Source organism: Astatotilapia calliptera, chromosome 23, assembly GCF_900246225.1.
Source record: "Astatotilapia calliptera chromosome 23, fAstCal1.2, whole genome shotgun sequence".
NCBI lineage: Eukaryota > Metazoa > Chordata > Actinopteri > Cichliformes > Cichlidae > Astatotilapia > Astatotilapia calliptera.
The window spans coordinates 32,730,501-32,745,152 of NC_039323.1; the positions used below are offsets into that span (position 1 = coordinate 32,730,501).

At 40.1% G+C, this 14,652-nt stretch overlaps 1 protein-coding gene across 1 annotated transcript; it reads left to right on the top strand.

Moving 5' to 3' along the window:
* Nucleotides 1-10,582, top strand: enpp4 (ectonucleotide pyrophosphatase/phosphodiesterase 4). The gene is made up of 8 exons (XM_026158726.1): nucleotides 1-169; nucleotides 1,660-1,897; nucleotides 5,031-5,324; nucleotides 5,434-5,538; nucleotides 6,694-6,892; nucleotides 6,996-7,175; nucleotides 7,325-7,594; nucleotides 7,749-10,582. The coding sequence occupies exons 2-8, from the start codon at nucleotides 1,661-1,663 to the stop codon at nucleotides 7,850-7,852; spliced, it is 1,389 nt and encodes a 462-aa protein (XP_026014511.1). The 5' UTR covers nucleotides 1-169; nucleotide 1,660; the 3' UTR covers nucleotides 7,853-10,582.
* Nucleotides 10,583-14,652: the final 4,070 nt, after the last annotated feature.

Genomic DNA, 14,652 nt, shown 5'->3' on the forward strand with positions numbered 1-14,652 from the left:
TTCTCACCGGAACTGAGTGAGATTGATATTAGCCAACTAGACAGCGTCTCAGCAGCGTTTGTTTGTGTGTTTTGTGAAAGTCCACCGGTGATGTTGCTGCGAAGATAGGGGGAAAGGTGTTCAGAGGCGCTGTTTGGAGCACAATTATCCGTCAGCTCTGCCAGGGCAGGTAACGTGTTTAAACGGACTGTTGTTGGGGGAACGCTGTGACATTGGCAAGCTAACTTGGTATACGAACTGCTAACACGCGCCCTGCGGAAAGTGAAAATAAAAATTTTCTTGGTCGGGTGACCCAAGACTTTTTGTATTTCCAATCTGCCACTAGAAAACACGAGTTTTTGCATGATTTTCAGTGTTTATTCGCTGTGTTATAAGTAGAGCTGTGTCGATATTTTCCCTTTAAGAACGGCGACTTCCTTGTTGTGTTTATTTCTCAGACTGTGAAAGCCAAGGCTTTTCGCTGGAAGTCCTTGGTGTCACTTCAGTACTTCCTCCAACACGTATATGAAATGTAACTAGGTAGCGTATGAATAAAACAAAATGTCTTTAAAATAAATAGTTAAATTAATGAATAAGGTATAATTTTATTTTTATAAATTTATTAATTGTGTTGTCTTTGCCGCACTACTCCATGCACTGATAAAATAAAATCGAACGTAAATGGCAAAGTTGTGAATAGGAAGAAAGCACCGGAGAAACTGGTCCCAGTGAGGAGACTCATGAGTAACCGTTCAAAATAATCCTTGTTTGTGTGATTCTGAGCTTGTTTCAGACAGTTTATCTTCTGTCTGAAACGAGCTGTTCTTTAGGCCGATGTTCTGATGGTTACCTGTGCCTAAACAGATGAAGCAGGTGGGTGGTGTGAAAGATGGCCTTATTTGTGGTATCTGCTCTTATTGATGTCATACAGACCAAAATTGGGTTGCAAACCCCCCAAAACAAACTGTCTAAAGTGAAGAGCTTATGGCAGGCTACAACCTGAGCTTCTGACTCTCAGTGATCACTTCTACTCGTCATTCATTAAAAATTTGGCCTTGTCCATTATGAGCATCCACCAATGTAACTGTATACATGCAGAAATAATCCTCACCCCTCACTTGGCTCACTCTGAGCCTCTGTTCAAGCCAGTTCTTCCACCACTGTGACATACTCTTATGTCACTTGAGCCACTTATTGACTTTGTTTGCACAAAACACATCCTGTTTATCCACGTGCAAACTTGCAGGAAGAACAAACCTTCCAGCTTAAAGCTGGTTTAGACCGTGGTCACAGCGTGTTAAAAGATTCTTACGGTTTCTGGCGACTGGTATTTGTAGCTGGTTGGAGTTTTCCGGCTTTCTTTGACTGCAAAGCCAACAACTATAAGTTTCACTTCCTATAAAGTAAAAGTGAAGGGCCAAAGAATGATTCTGGTATTTTGAGAATATTCATTTTCTTTATCTATGTGAGACTTACACCTAGGGAAATCATACCCGGTGTAAGCCGATCTCATTTATTTAGCCTTTTTTGTATCTTTATCCTGAAAGCAGATTAATTTCCTGCAGGTGGGATTTTCAGGCTGGCACACTGTAACCTTTAGCTTAGCAATGTGAAATTAAAACCCCTCTCAGCTTGGTTCGAGTATTTCAGGTTTCTGTTTTTTGTCTGACACATTTTCAGGATGTTGTTTCAATTGGTGCTGGCTTTCCTTTGTGGTGTTGGCGTTTGGGCCACAGAAAATACCACCACCCAGCAGGAACCGCCGCCGCTGCTGCTGGTGTCATTTGATGGGTTTCGAGCTGACTACCTGAAGAGGTTCCCCATGCCAAACCTGAAGCTCCTGTACAGCCAGGGGGTCCTGGTGGAGCAGCTCACTAATGTCTTCATCACCAAGACGTTTCCAAACCATTACAGTCTGGTAAGCCTGCTTTTGTTTGTGTGCGTGTGTGTTTGGAAGATGATCTGTCTGATAGCTGTGTCTAATTCTGGTCTGAAAACATTTCCTTCCTTTGAATTTGATGCAAGAAATAAGCAGGTTCTTCTCTGAAAAACACGTTGCCTCAAAACCCACAGCCTTTCTTTCGCTACCGTTTAACCCAGAGGCGACAGCACTCAGGATTTCCAAGAAAAAAACCAAAAGCCTCACTGCTTTCATCTTTCATCAGATTCACTAGTCGTTTCCTCCTGTTTATTTAGTCTGTAAGCATGCATTAAAAAGAAAGAACAGGGCCCTATTTCAGGAAGCCGGTTTAGAAAACTCAGAGTGAAAAACGATACTCAGGGTTGAGTAACCCCGAACTGTCCAACTCGGAATATTCGGTTTCAGAAAGGCTGATAACAATTAGTTCAATCAACGTGGAGTTGCTTTAACCCCAAGTTAAGCGCGCGCACGGGGATGCATAAAGCCCTGATTAGTGGAGCACAGATTAAGCGAGTCACCATGGAGACGGAGGGAAAGAAGGCGCGGTCAATGTATTTTACAGCGCTTGAGGCCGAAATTCTGATGGCAGTATAGGGCTTTGGAGCGTGATGTCACGGGGGTGGGCGATAACATGCAAATTTTGCGGAAAAAAAGTAACACAGCCTCAGCTGCAAAAGAAAGGGAGCATGCATGGCAAAACATGGCCGACAGAGTCAATGCGTGAGTGTTAATTTAAACATTGATCTAGGGATTTCCACCCATTTAACACGTTATTTTATTATATTTTATTTTATTTTTTATTTCATACATTTTATTTTGTGATGTGATTTGAGCGCAGGTGCAACCCAACAGGCCCCAAATGTTCCTGGCAGCAAGTAAAAATGAAATATGAAAATATAGTCCAAACAGGTATGGTGTAATTGTATTATGAGCCATAGTGCTTGGTCTGTTTGTCCGATGTAAATCGATTGCAATTAGAGGCTACATTAATTTCCCCTCTGTAAGCACTTATTGAAATTATCTGAGCACATTACAAGTACATATTTGCTTACTCTGTATGCTCAAATGTGACCCGTTATAGCCAACAGAAAAAAAGCGGAGGCCTGAAAAACAGGTGGGGGTCCTCCACCACCACCACTCACAGAGGCTGGCCACTTGGCTTCCACATTTGTGATAATGTTGGCAGCATCACATATGATCTTCACAGTGCAGAGAACACAAATTAGCATCCATTACTATAATGAAATTATCTGTTAGTTTGAAATGCTACAGGGAACTATGTACCTGTACATTAATGCTGTGGAAAGACTTCCTGTTCACATAGTCTCCTTCATTTACTGAAGGAGCAATGATTGGAATGTGAGTGCCATCTGTACAGCCAATCACGCCTGGGAACCCTGAGAATAAATGTAAAATTTAAGTAGTAGTTCAAGTATCACCACATCATGAATTAAGTTTTGTTCATCCTGATACCTGCAATTTTGTGGCATCCCTCTTTGATAAATCTTGTGGGTCTATGACCGGGGAACACCACAAACGAGTACAGGAGACGTTTCAGTGCAACTGTAACATTCCTGACTGCTCGACAGACGGTAGCCTTGGAAATGTGCTCAGCGTCACCAATATTATACAGAAAGCTCCCGTTTGCAAAAAACCGAAGTGCAATACAAATAATATGTACAGAACTGAGAGGATGTCCGCGATGTGTCACATGAGCAATATTAGGCCTGAGGATGTTATTCAAATAAATTATAGATTGTGCTGAAAAACGGTAACGTTCACACAGAAAATCATCAGGAAATGATAAAATGTCCGAACGCGCTCTAATCACTCTCTCCCGGCGGAGAGCTCTGCGGAGAATTTGGGCTTCAACATCTACTGGCTCTTCAAGGAAGGGACACGCCATATCTGACACTTCCTACAGTCAGGTTTCCGACAAAGAGGCGGAGAAAGTCAGGGTTAGTTGAAGTAAACCTGCTAGGGGGCAGGTTAGCTTCACGGAGTGTGTCGTCATAGTAACTCGCTCAGAATTAATCTAAACTCGCTTTGTGAAACCGAAAACCCAGAGTTTTCGTTAACTCAGGGTATACTTACTCAGAGTTTGCACTAAACCGGCTTCCTGAAATAGGGCCCAGAGCTTTTGTTGAGCTGGAGTATCTCTAGAGTGAAAAGTTACACCAAAACATTGACTTGGTCAGAACCATAGACTGTATATAAAAGATGGACATAGTGACTTGAGTTGGGAGATGCTGAACACCTGTGATTGACAAGTCATTAGCTGATGAGTAAACTCCTTTTAATCTGCCTTTCTGATTACAAATAAAGAACACAATTAAGAGGGCTATTATTCTACCATATGGGTTGCCCCCAGGTGGCCAACAGCAAGAACGCAGGTTTAAGAGTTGGGTCTTTTTTTAATAATTATTCTAATTATTAATTAATGTCATTAGCTGCAAAATGTTTCACTGGGTCTTTTATATATATATATTTTTTAAATCACACAAGATTTTCAATTTTCCCGTAAAAGCCTTGTAAATGTGATATTGTCATTGAAGTTTGTTACTGTCTGTCAGATTTAAAAGGAAATATAAAAAAAAAAATCAATTTCAAAGTGTGATATTAGTGCTACACGATTGTTTTTGATCAGTACTGTGATGATGGCTATTTGTCATGATCATTCATTTATTTTTTTGGACAAAAATGTTTTTATTGCACTGTGAAGTAAGCATAACACTGCTTTCATATCCAGGTAAGGAGCTGTATAAAAACCTAGTGCTAAATTAAACTGGGGACTGTATTTTCAGTGCAGTTTTGTTGCTTGGCTGCACATCATTCTTTGCATATGATTTGTTCTTGGTTTATACCACTTGTCCTATTGCTAAAGACTTCCAAGCAATGCATCAAGATCCACTTCTAGGAACAAGCTCTTTGCATTCTGATGGTGCAGACATTCAAATCAAATCAAAATTCAGTTAACTGGGTTCCCAAAACTTTCATCATTGCATTCACCTTTTAACATTTTGGAAGCTGCTTTTCATGCTTGAGTAATCAAGTCTCTTAAAGCTAGATAATAGAACAAAATCACATAGACAGTATAATATTATTGTTTTTATTATTGTTACCTCTGCAGGTTACAGGGCTTTATGCAGAGTCTCATGGTATCCTGGCCAGTAGAATGTATGATCCCATCAGCAAGAAGCACTTCAGCGTTAGCAACGACACCGACCCGCTGTGGTGGAATGGGGCGGAGCCCCTCTGGATCACCGCGCTGGACTCCGGCTACAGCACTGCAGCCATGATGTGGCCCGGCTCCGACGTGACCATCAGGAACCGCACACCTACACACTTCTTTCCCTACAACCGCCATGTAACATTCCAGGAACGACTGGGGAATGTGACAAACTGGCTGTTAGGAAATGCAACGGTAGAAATATCATGTCTCTACGTTCCTATTTGTGGCGCTTTGTGGAGATGGTCTAATTTGGAAAAGCTGGAAGGTTTGACATTGTTTATGATTTTTATAATCCCACCAGGAACAACGAGTGAAGTTTGCAGCTCTCTACTGGGAGGAGCCGGACAAATCAGGTCACACGTTCGGCCCTGACAACACCACCGCCATGGGCAAAGCGCTGAAGGAGGTACAGTCATTTGGTTATATTCAAATGCTCAAACAAGCTTACTAGGTTGTCATACTGCTACAGCAAACCTGCATGTACAGTGGAGGAAATAATTACTGGGTCCTCTGTTGAATTTGTAAGTTTGCTCACTTAAAAACAAATGAAGAGTCTGTAATTTTTGTGGTCGTTTCATTTTAATGCAGAAAGACAAAATATCAGCCAAAAATCCTGAAACCTAATACATAAAAGTTATAAACTGATGAGTGAAATAATTGGCTACCAAGCAGAAAAATTTGATATTATTGGAGGAGAAACCCTTGTTAGCAAGCACAGCTGTAAGACGTTTCTTGTAGTTGGTCACCATGTTTGGACACACATTAGGAGTACACACATTATTTCCAAAAACTCTCTAAATCTTTTAGGTTTCTTGGCTGCCACTTATAAACTTAAAGCTTTAGTTTTAAGTTTATAAGTGGCAGCACGACTGAGGTCTGGAGACCAGCTAGGCCACTCCATGACCCTAATGTGGTTCTTTAGCCACTCCTTTGTGGCCTTGGTGTAATGTTTTGGGTCATTGTCATGCTGGAAGACCCATCCATGACCTATCCTTTGTGTTCTGGCTGAGGGAAGGAGGTACTCATGCACTTTTTATGGCCCCATTCATTGGCCCCTACATGCAGTGAAGCCATCCTGCACTCTCAGCAGAAAAACAGACCCAATCCATAATGTTTCCGTTTCCGCGCTTTACTGTAGGGCTGGCATTCATTGGGTCACATTTCTCTTACTCTAAACACGGCGGATTGAGTCGATGCCAAAGAGCTTGATTTTGGTTTTGTCTAACCACAGCTTTCTCCCAGTCCTTCTCTAAATCAGTGAAATGTTCACTGGTAAACTTCAGACGGAGCTGTACATGTGGCTTCTCTGAGCAGAGGCACAACAAGATTTCAATCAAATGCAGGCTGGTGCGTTATCATTAACAAGCTCCTCCCATGTAGTTTTGGACTGATCCGAGACCTTTCTCTTGATCATCCTCACCACATCTTGCCTGGAGCTCCAGACCAATATTCTGATATACTGTCTCTCCACTAAAATGAAAGACTAGTTCCAGTGGTGCAAGTCTTTTTTTTTTTTTTTTTTACTTGATGCAGACATTTGTGTCTGCTTGTGTGCGATTAGGTTGACGACAACATCGGCCTGCTGATATCTGAGCTAAATCGGACCGGCCTCTGGGGTCGCATCAACGTGGTGATAACGAGCGACCACGGGATGGCCCAGTGCTCAGCCGATCGCCTCATACGGCTGGACGAGTGCCTCCCTGAAGACAACTACACACTGGTGGACCTCACACCTGTGGCGGCGCTCTTCCCAAATCAAAGTAACTGTGCTAAGCTCATCTCATATTACATAATGAAACTTGTGTCTCTGTTATTCTGTGCATTGAGCTCCCAGTTGCAATTTTCCATGTGTCTGCTGCCCAGGTGATCAAGCTGATGCTGTCTTCAATGCGCTAAGTAAGTGCCACCCCCACATGACGGCATACTTGAAGAAGTCCATTCCTGATAGGCTGCACTACCAGAACAATGTGCGCATCCAGCCAATCATACTGATTGCTGACGAAGGCTGGACCATAGTGAAGAAGGGGAACAAGTTGCCGAGATGTACGTGCTTTTTTTATTTTAATTTATTTTTTTAATAATGTTGAGTTTTTGACATGTTAAGACTAAAAGACAAAAGCCAAAGCACAATGAATTAACTGCCTACAATATTAATGCCTGGTAATCCTCCTGTTACTCCTGTTTACTTTTAGTGGGCGATCATGGCTATGACAATGCTCTTCCCAGCATGCATCCTTTCCTGGCAGCGACTGGGCCTGGCTTCCGTCAGGGTTATCAGCTGAACAGCTTAGAAACTGTGGATGTTTATGCACTCATGTGCCGCCTGCTGTCAGTGCCTGCGCAGCCCAACAATGGCACCCTGACCCAGGCTCGGTGCCTGTTGGCCGCTGAGGCCTGCGTAGATCTTCCCCTGGTTATCGGCCTGGTGGTGGGTGTCCTGCTGGTACTCACTACAATCACTGGTGAGTAAGAATAACGTGTCTTCTTGTTGTATTGTGTTGATGTGGGGGGAAAAAAGGGGACCCAGATTTGAACCCTGTGGAACCCCCCAACATTTTCTCAGCCTTTCCATTAGATGAACAAGCTATGATTTGTTTTCTTTTTTCTCCTCCTCAGTTTTGTTCAGGTCTCTGAGCACTCGCCGCCAATCAGGGCCTCGGCCTTTCCGGAGGCTGCAGGTCGACTATGATGATGATGACGACGACCCCTTGTTGGAGTAAACCAACTGTGTCGCAAACAGGTTTAGAACCACACATTTATCAAGAGCAGACCACAATGCAACCCAAAACAAGAATGTAAAAATGTAATCCAGGCTAAAAGCAAGCAAGAAGCTGCTTCAACTAAAGCCTGGAAGGAAATGCAATCTGTATAATTTAGTAGGCCTGTTACTTACTTCCCCATCATTATGCAAAGAGAGTACAATTGTGCAGTTTATCACGTGATTGTGTTATGAGACATAAATATGTCATGCTAGTCTTTCAGCTGCTCCCCAGGCTTTGCTCTTGGGAGCACATAAAGGTTAAAGACAGAAACATATGAGGGAGTTCAGAGTTCAGCGAACAGACTCAGAACCTTACCAGAGATCTTTTTTTTTTTCCTTTAAAGATTATAATGTCAAGCATGTTCACACAGCTTCCAGCCTGGCTACTTTCAGATCATGCTGTAAGAGTCCCTTTCCGACGATGTCAACAAACCATTTGAACTTGGAAGATCATTGCTGGTGGTGAGAACGGGGTCGCTGCCAACGGTTTCAATCCAGGAGTCACATTTTCCAGGGACGGTGCAGACTAGAAAGGAAAGCTGGGAGACAGAGTGGTAGTGACATGCAGGAAATGGCCAAGAGTGGACTTTTTATACCATAACTAAACATGGCACTTTTCTTATTACACACACTCCCTACTGCATTAACAGTTTAGCCTGTATTATGTTTAACCTCTCTTTAATTGTCTGGTATTATGATTGTAAAATATGCCGCTCTGCTTCCTGTCCACGTTGGTGATTGGTCTTATGTTCCAAAATCCGCTCACAGCTAGACTGGGAATCCGTGGATAACAACGTTTGTGTGACTGCTAAGCCTGATTACAGAGGTCGGGTTTAGTGAACCCAGATAATGAAAAGACATCCCCGGTGTGGAAAACTAGCTTAATAATACAGGCCTCAGGTCTGCAGATCCCGTGCACTGGTATAAATACAGCTGTGGGTAATGCTATATTCTGTTGTTGTTACTGAGTCTTCATAATGTTACTGCTGTTAAAAATCCTTGGACTTGAACATGTGACAAGAAGCCAGTGGTGATTAGCTGTGAAATTTTAGGGAAATATTGGCGAAGTCTTTGGTGGGAAGACGGTAACAATGAGTCTGATATTATTATTATTCTCAAAGAAGAGACAAAAGCTACTGACTACTTTCATTTATCTTTTCTTTCCATTTTTCTTTGGTAATGTTGTTTGAAGTTGTGTGCTGTTACATTTTTAACAGCAGAGGGAGCCACTAGCTCATTTAATTCAGCTGTGACAAAGATTTAATTGTGATTAACCTTCAGTTTTCTTTATCTGGTGTTCTGTGGTTGTTTTTTTTTGTTTTTGTTTGTTTTTTTTTGCCCAAGTATGCCAAAACCTGAATTTTAAATCTGAATTGGTACAATAATATTAATTTGTTGAATTACAGGTAATTCCTCACAGTAGCTTTCTATGCCAGTTGTTCACTTTACATGAGGGTGTGTCAGGGGTCCATCTGTGCTTCCTGTATATGAGTGATACCAAAGACTGTTAGATGCACAAAGAAATAATCAGCACTTATGTCTTTTTTTTTCTTACACAGGGATTTGTATTACAAAATTAAAACTGTAATTGTTATTTTTAGCATCAGATAGGTTAGCTGCACACTTTTTTCTTTTTTTTTTAAGAAACAGTACAAACGCAAATTCAGGTAGTAGTTTGAAAGTTGAACAGTAATTTCAAAGGCTGTTTTATTTAATCTGATGCTCACAGAGGGAGCAACCACAGGTCTGCTGTCCTGATCAAGGAAATTAGATGGAGCACACGCCTGTTAGCAGGATCAGAAACTGTCACCGCTCAAGGTCACAGCATGAGCCTGTTGATATTTAACACTCCTATTATTGGCAAATTCAACAACATGACTTGAACCAATGAGGGATGGATCCATATGACACATGTTTTGTGGAAATGTTGCTCTTTTGCTTGTAACCTTTCCTGTTTCCCCCCCCCCAAAATTTTAAAGAACATCAGTGACACACTGCTCCTCCTCACCAGAGCACTAGATGAATATTTAATAACATAAAAAAAACTTCTATCTTGTTTGTCTTGTAAGATTTACTGCAAACCAAAGGTCCCAGTTGTTTTGTTCATTGTTTCTTTATTAAATGTAATATATATATATATATATATATATATATATATATATATATATATATAAGAAAATGGGTGAAATATTTTCTGTACTTTTCAAGGGATTTATTGAGTATAACCACATCACAGAATAAAAACATACAACTTGCACTCAGTGCAGAGCTGCTTGCATACTTTAACCATTTAGAATGTGAAACCCTAACTTTTGTAAAATTTGCCATGTGATGTTCCCTCTTCTGCATATTGCACATATAGTTATTTCTGATGGCTTTATGTAATGTGCACATATGTGGGCAGCTGTGGCTCAGGAAGTAGAGCAAGTTGTGCACTTGTAGTTAAATTCAGGCCACTGGTATGACAGGTTTTTTTTTTGTTTTGTTTTTTTAAATGCAGATGTCATATCCAGATGTTTAAATGCTACATGTATGCTCTCTGTATTGCACTCGCATCAAGGCTTGATGTTTAAAGTTACTGTTTTTAGAAGTGTAAAAGAAATCTGTACTATGCAAATTGTGTCTAACATGTCAAAATATTTGTGTAGTTACGAGATTTTGACAAAATAAAAAATGTTGGGAAGCCTGATTCGTCTCTTAATCCTCCTCAGAATCACTACACAAAAACTCCTTATGTCAGCTGGCATTGGGGAAAAACAACCGAGACACCTTTGGGAAAAATTAATTTATATTCCTTTATATTTTTTTTCTCTCCATTGCAGTCACATTACAATGTAATAAAATGATAAACATATAAAATCAAACTCAATACTGACGCATATACATTTGTTCTGTGTTCAAAACCAAACGAACTGTACATGTTTTCATTTATATTTCTTTCACATCATTTAAAATCTGTCATAATTTCTATGTAGTCATCTGTATTATTGTAAATCTTTGTCTCTTCACAGATAAATAGACTTTATTTTCAGGAGGTATTGTAACAAAAATAACACATTTCCTAATGGTGGCTGCCTAGAATCACCGAAAATATCATTCAACTCTTAACCGTAATGCTTAGGTACTATCGTAGACACGCAATACACAAACTGAAGGTACACGATGGGTCTTCTCGTTCCCCTCCCATTTGTATTTGTTGTGAATTAGGGAAACCCCCTGAATGGTATCTCTCATGAGCTGACGTGGGAGCGATTTGAATTTCTGTAGTGAAGTTAGGAGATGTTAGCCAGACAGCCCGACTCGCATATGAAATGTAATACACGCCCATGTTTTGGCTTTTTTGTGATTGCACTGCACTCAGCTAGTTGATTATATGTGGAGTTTAAAATGTCCTCCTTATCCAATATATACATTTTTATCACAATCACCTGGACTGCAGGAAAAGGGAAATGGCTAGTTAGCTTTTTTTGTTTTTGTACGAGACACTGTATTTTTTAGTCAGAACCAAACTAGCGAGCTGATATTTGGAATTGGGGTGAATTGAGAAATTGAACATTTTTTTAATGAAGGTAAAAACTAATGACTGACTTGGAAAATATGGACAATTATAAAAAGATGCTGCTTTCATGTCTAATGATATGTATGCTAAATATACGACTAAAAGATAAATGATAAATGTGACTAGAAGTCACAAACTCTCTAGATAAGGTTTGTACAGAGATTAGATGTGGGAGAAGTCTTCTTTTATAATAAATGAATACTTCCGATTTATTATTTTATATCTTTTATGTTATTTATTCCAAACAAAACCAATTGTGCGAAAAACTTTTTCGTTAGCGTTAGCTTTTTGGCCAGAACTAGCTAGCTAGCTAATTAGCCATTTCCTTGTACGTTAAACTTTAAACTGAAGCAAAAATAATTACCCAATGGATTTTTTAATTTGACATTTTTGTAGTAATATGTAAGCAAAGATAACCTGAATTGATGAAGTGATAAATGTGCAAGATTGAACTCAGAAATCAAGATTAAGGTTTAAAAAAAAAAAAATTAGTTGTCAGAATGTTAACTTTTTCTATTTTTACATTTACCATTATTTTGTCTTGTTAATTTCCCCCCATAAACATGAAAGTCTTCTCTCTGAATTTTCTGTGACTAAAATCATAATGTATAACAAATTATTTTGTTATATATTATGATAAACATTTCTTGTGAAGGTTTCTTTTGAAATAAATTATTGCTTAATAATTATTTTATTTTAAAGTAAAAAAAAAGGAGCACAGTTGTCTGGCAAATCACCTCCAAAAACGTCATCCCACCCACAGAGCTAATATCAGTGTGCTTATACTCAAGACAACACAATGGCACAGATTCCTATGAAAACACAGCTTCCAGTCAGGCTGAATTTTTCTTCTCTCGTTTTACATTCTGGATATTTAGAAAGAACATTTACTATCGGTACATTTCAAAGAGCCATCTAAGCAAACCCATGGAACATAGATCCAACTGAGAAGGATTACCAGAAAAAGGTATTTACAATCAAAATGCCACCCACAAGAAAATAAAAGTTACTTTTGCACATCGAAGTCGCTAGAGCTACTTTTTTTCTCCCCCCAAGCTGAAGAACATGGTAGAAAAGCATGACCCTAACAAAATAAAAGCTCATGGTACGTCTAACAGGTACTTCCAAGTTAAGGTTTAGTTTGACCCTGCCCTGTGCTTATAGTATCCAAACCTGAGTCAAACCACTGAAATCCTTTTTGTTCATTTTCTGTGCCAAAACTACCAAACCTCTTCGGTTCCTCAAGGAAAGGATTTGAATTGTCATCGGACTCAGATCTGGTAAAAACTGGTCTGAGATCAGAAACAACTTAACATCTGGCCTCAATAAAACCATACTTTCACAGCTCTAGACCAAGCACGCAAAAGAATATATGAAGCATTCATGACACGGTATGGTAGCTTGTGCTCAGACACACACACACACACACACACACACACACACACACACACACACACACACACACACACACAGCCAGCCTTACCACAGGCCTCATATGCTTTGTAGACCCTGATAGTGGAACATTTATGTATTTTATCCAAAGGAAAAACAACTCCTTGGTTTTCATTTCATTTTCACAGATACACATTCCTCAGTCGGGAGGTGGCATTCATCCCAGTTATTCCCAAGGTACAGTTTTCCCCTCCCGACCAATTTTAAACCATCAGAAGTCAATCCTGATAGAGAACAATGTAAAGTCCATAAAAATAATCACCAAATTATTTAAGAAAAATGCAAAAAGCTTAAAATCTGTAAACAAATGGTACATCACATATTTGCAATTCTGCACATCAAGACTTTATGGTTTATTCCTTCCTCCTAAGAGAAAAAAAAGCCTAAAACATATATATAAAAACAAGCAACGCGTGAGAACAGTGATGTGGTATTTCTGTAAAGGTTATCTAAGGCCAGAACCTTCTTGCTTGTAACCTTGCATAGCTGTGGATGTGAAGCCATACAACAGTGACATAACACCTACTGGATTTAAATTCTCTTACAGTGTGGGCATGAATAAGGCTCTGGTTTTCTCGATGAGGGAAGAAACTTATCACTCAGAGCGCGCAGGCTCAGTCATAGGCCCAGTGTGGATGATTTTTGACTGCTGGGTGACACAACCGAGACTGATGTATGATACCTGGACTTTGATCATGAGGCTATTGCTGAGTCTGAACGCTCCTTATGAGTAGTTCCATATAAAGAGAGAGAATTGTATTATTTGGTTGCTTCTAACCTGATTTGGCTATAATAAACCTGATTTCTCATTGGCTGGAGCTCTGGGTGCAAAGAGCTGTGGATTGGATCAAAAAAATTAAATCAGCGGTTAATGCTGTGGGAAAAAAACAAGCGGGGCAGCTGCTCTTTGTTCAGAAACATATAAGCTGTGACTCTTGGCCATTTATATTTACTCTCAAATCTAGATCGCTCCTGCGAGATTATTTGTTTTTCTGTGAAACGAGCAGGAGATGCCTGACTGTGCTCTCTAAATGGCACATGACGCTGTTTTCCTTTGATTTCTGCGTGTTGACGCTATTCTTCATGTACAGTGCATGTCCAGATCAGAGTGTACCAGAAAAGTAGCACCACCCTCCTATGACTCATATCTTAAAAAAAACCACACACACACAGAAAAAAAGAAAGAAAAAAAGAAACCACCTCCACTTCAGTCGAGCAGATAAGGCATTGTTGCTTTGATGTGTTTCACAGAGACGGAAAGTGTTGCTGTTTTTACATACGCCGTCAACATGAAGGAATTAGACTGTTTCATCGATTTGAATGTTTGATACACATATTTGGCTAATTCTTCACTGTAACCACAACTATACAAAAACCCCTCTAGCTTTACTCAATAGCACCATATGAATATTGTTCCCAAATTATAAAGGGGTAAGGGAATACTGGACATTGGTGTGTGAGTGTGTTTGTGTGTGTTCAAGCGGTGAGGTAGGGATACATCCCATGTTATTACACTGCTTTTCATTGTGTGTCTCTCCCTGCTTCAGAGGAAAACTGTGTGTGTTTGTGTGTGTCTGTGTGTGTGTGTGTGTGTACACTAAGCACATCTCCCCCATGTTGGAGACTTGCATAGCTTCTGCAGGACAGGAAGAGCAGTTGTCCGTTTGGACGGAGCCTTTGGCACAGCCTTGGCTGATAACTGAAGGCAGTACTCAAGTTGCACCATAGAATTCAAAGAGACAATCTGC

Excerpts from the sequence above, each read along its gene's own strand:
- enpp4 (XM_026158726.1), top strand. The coding sequence starts at position 1,661 with ATGTTGTTTCAATTGGTGCTGGCTTTCCTTTGTGGTGTTGGCGTTTGG. Across the intron at positions 1,898-5,030 it reads TTCCAAACCATTACAGTCTG|GTTACAGGGCTTTATGCAGA; the intron begins GTAAGCCTGCTT and ends TTACCTCTGCAG. Across the intron at positions 7,176-7,324 it reads GGGGAACAAGTTGCCGAGAT|TGGGCGATCATGGCTATGAC; the intron begins GTACGTGCTTTT and ends GTTTACTTTTAG.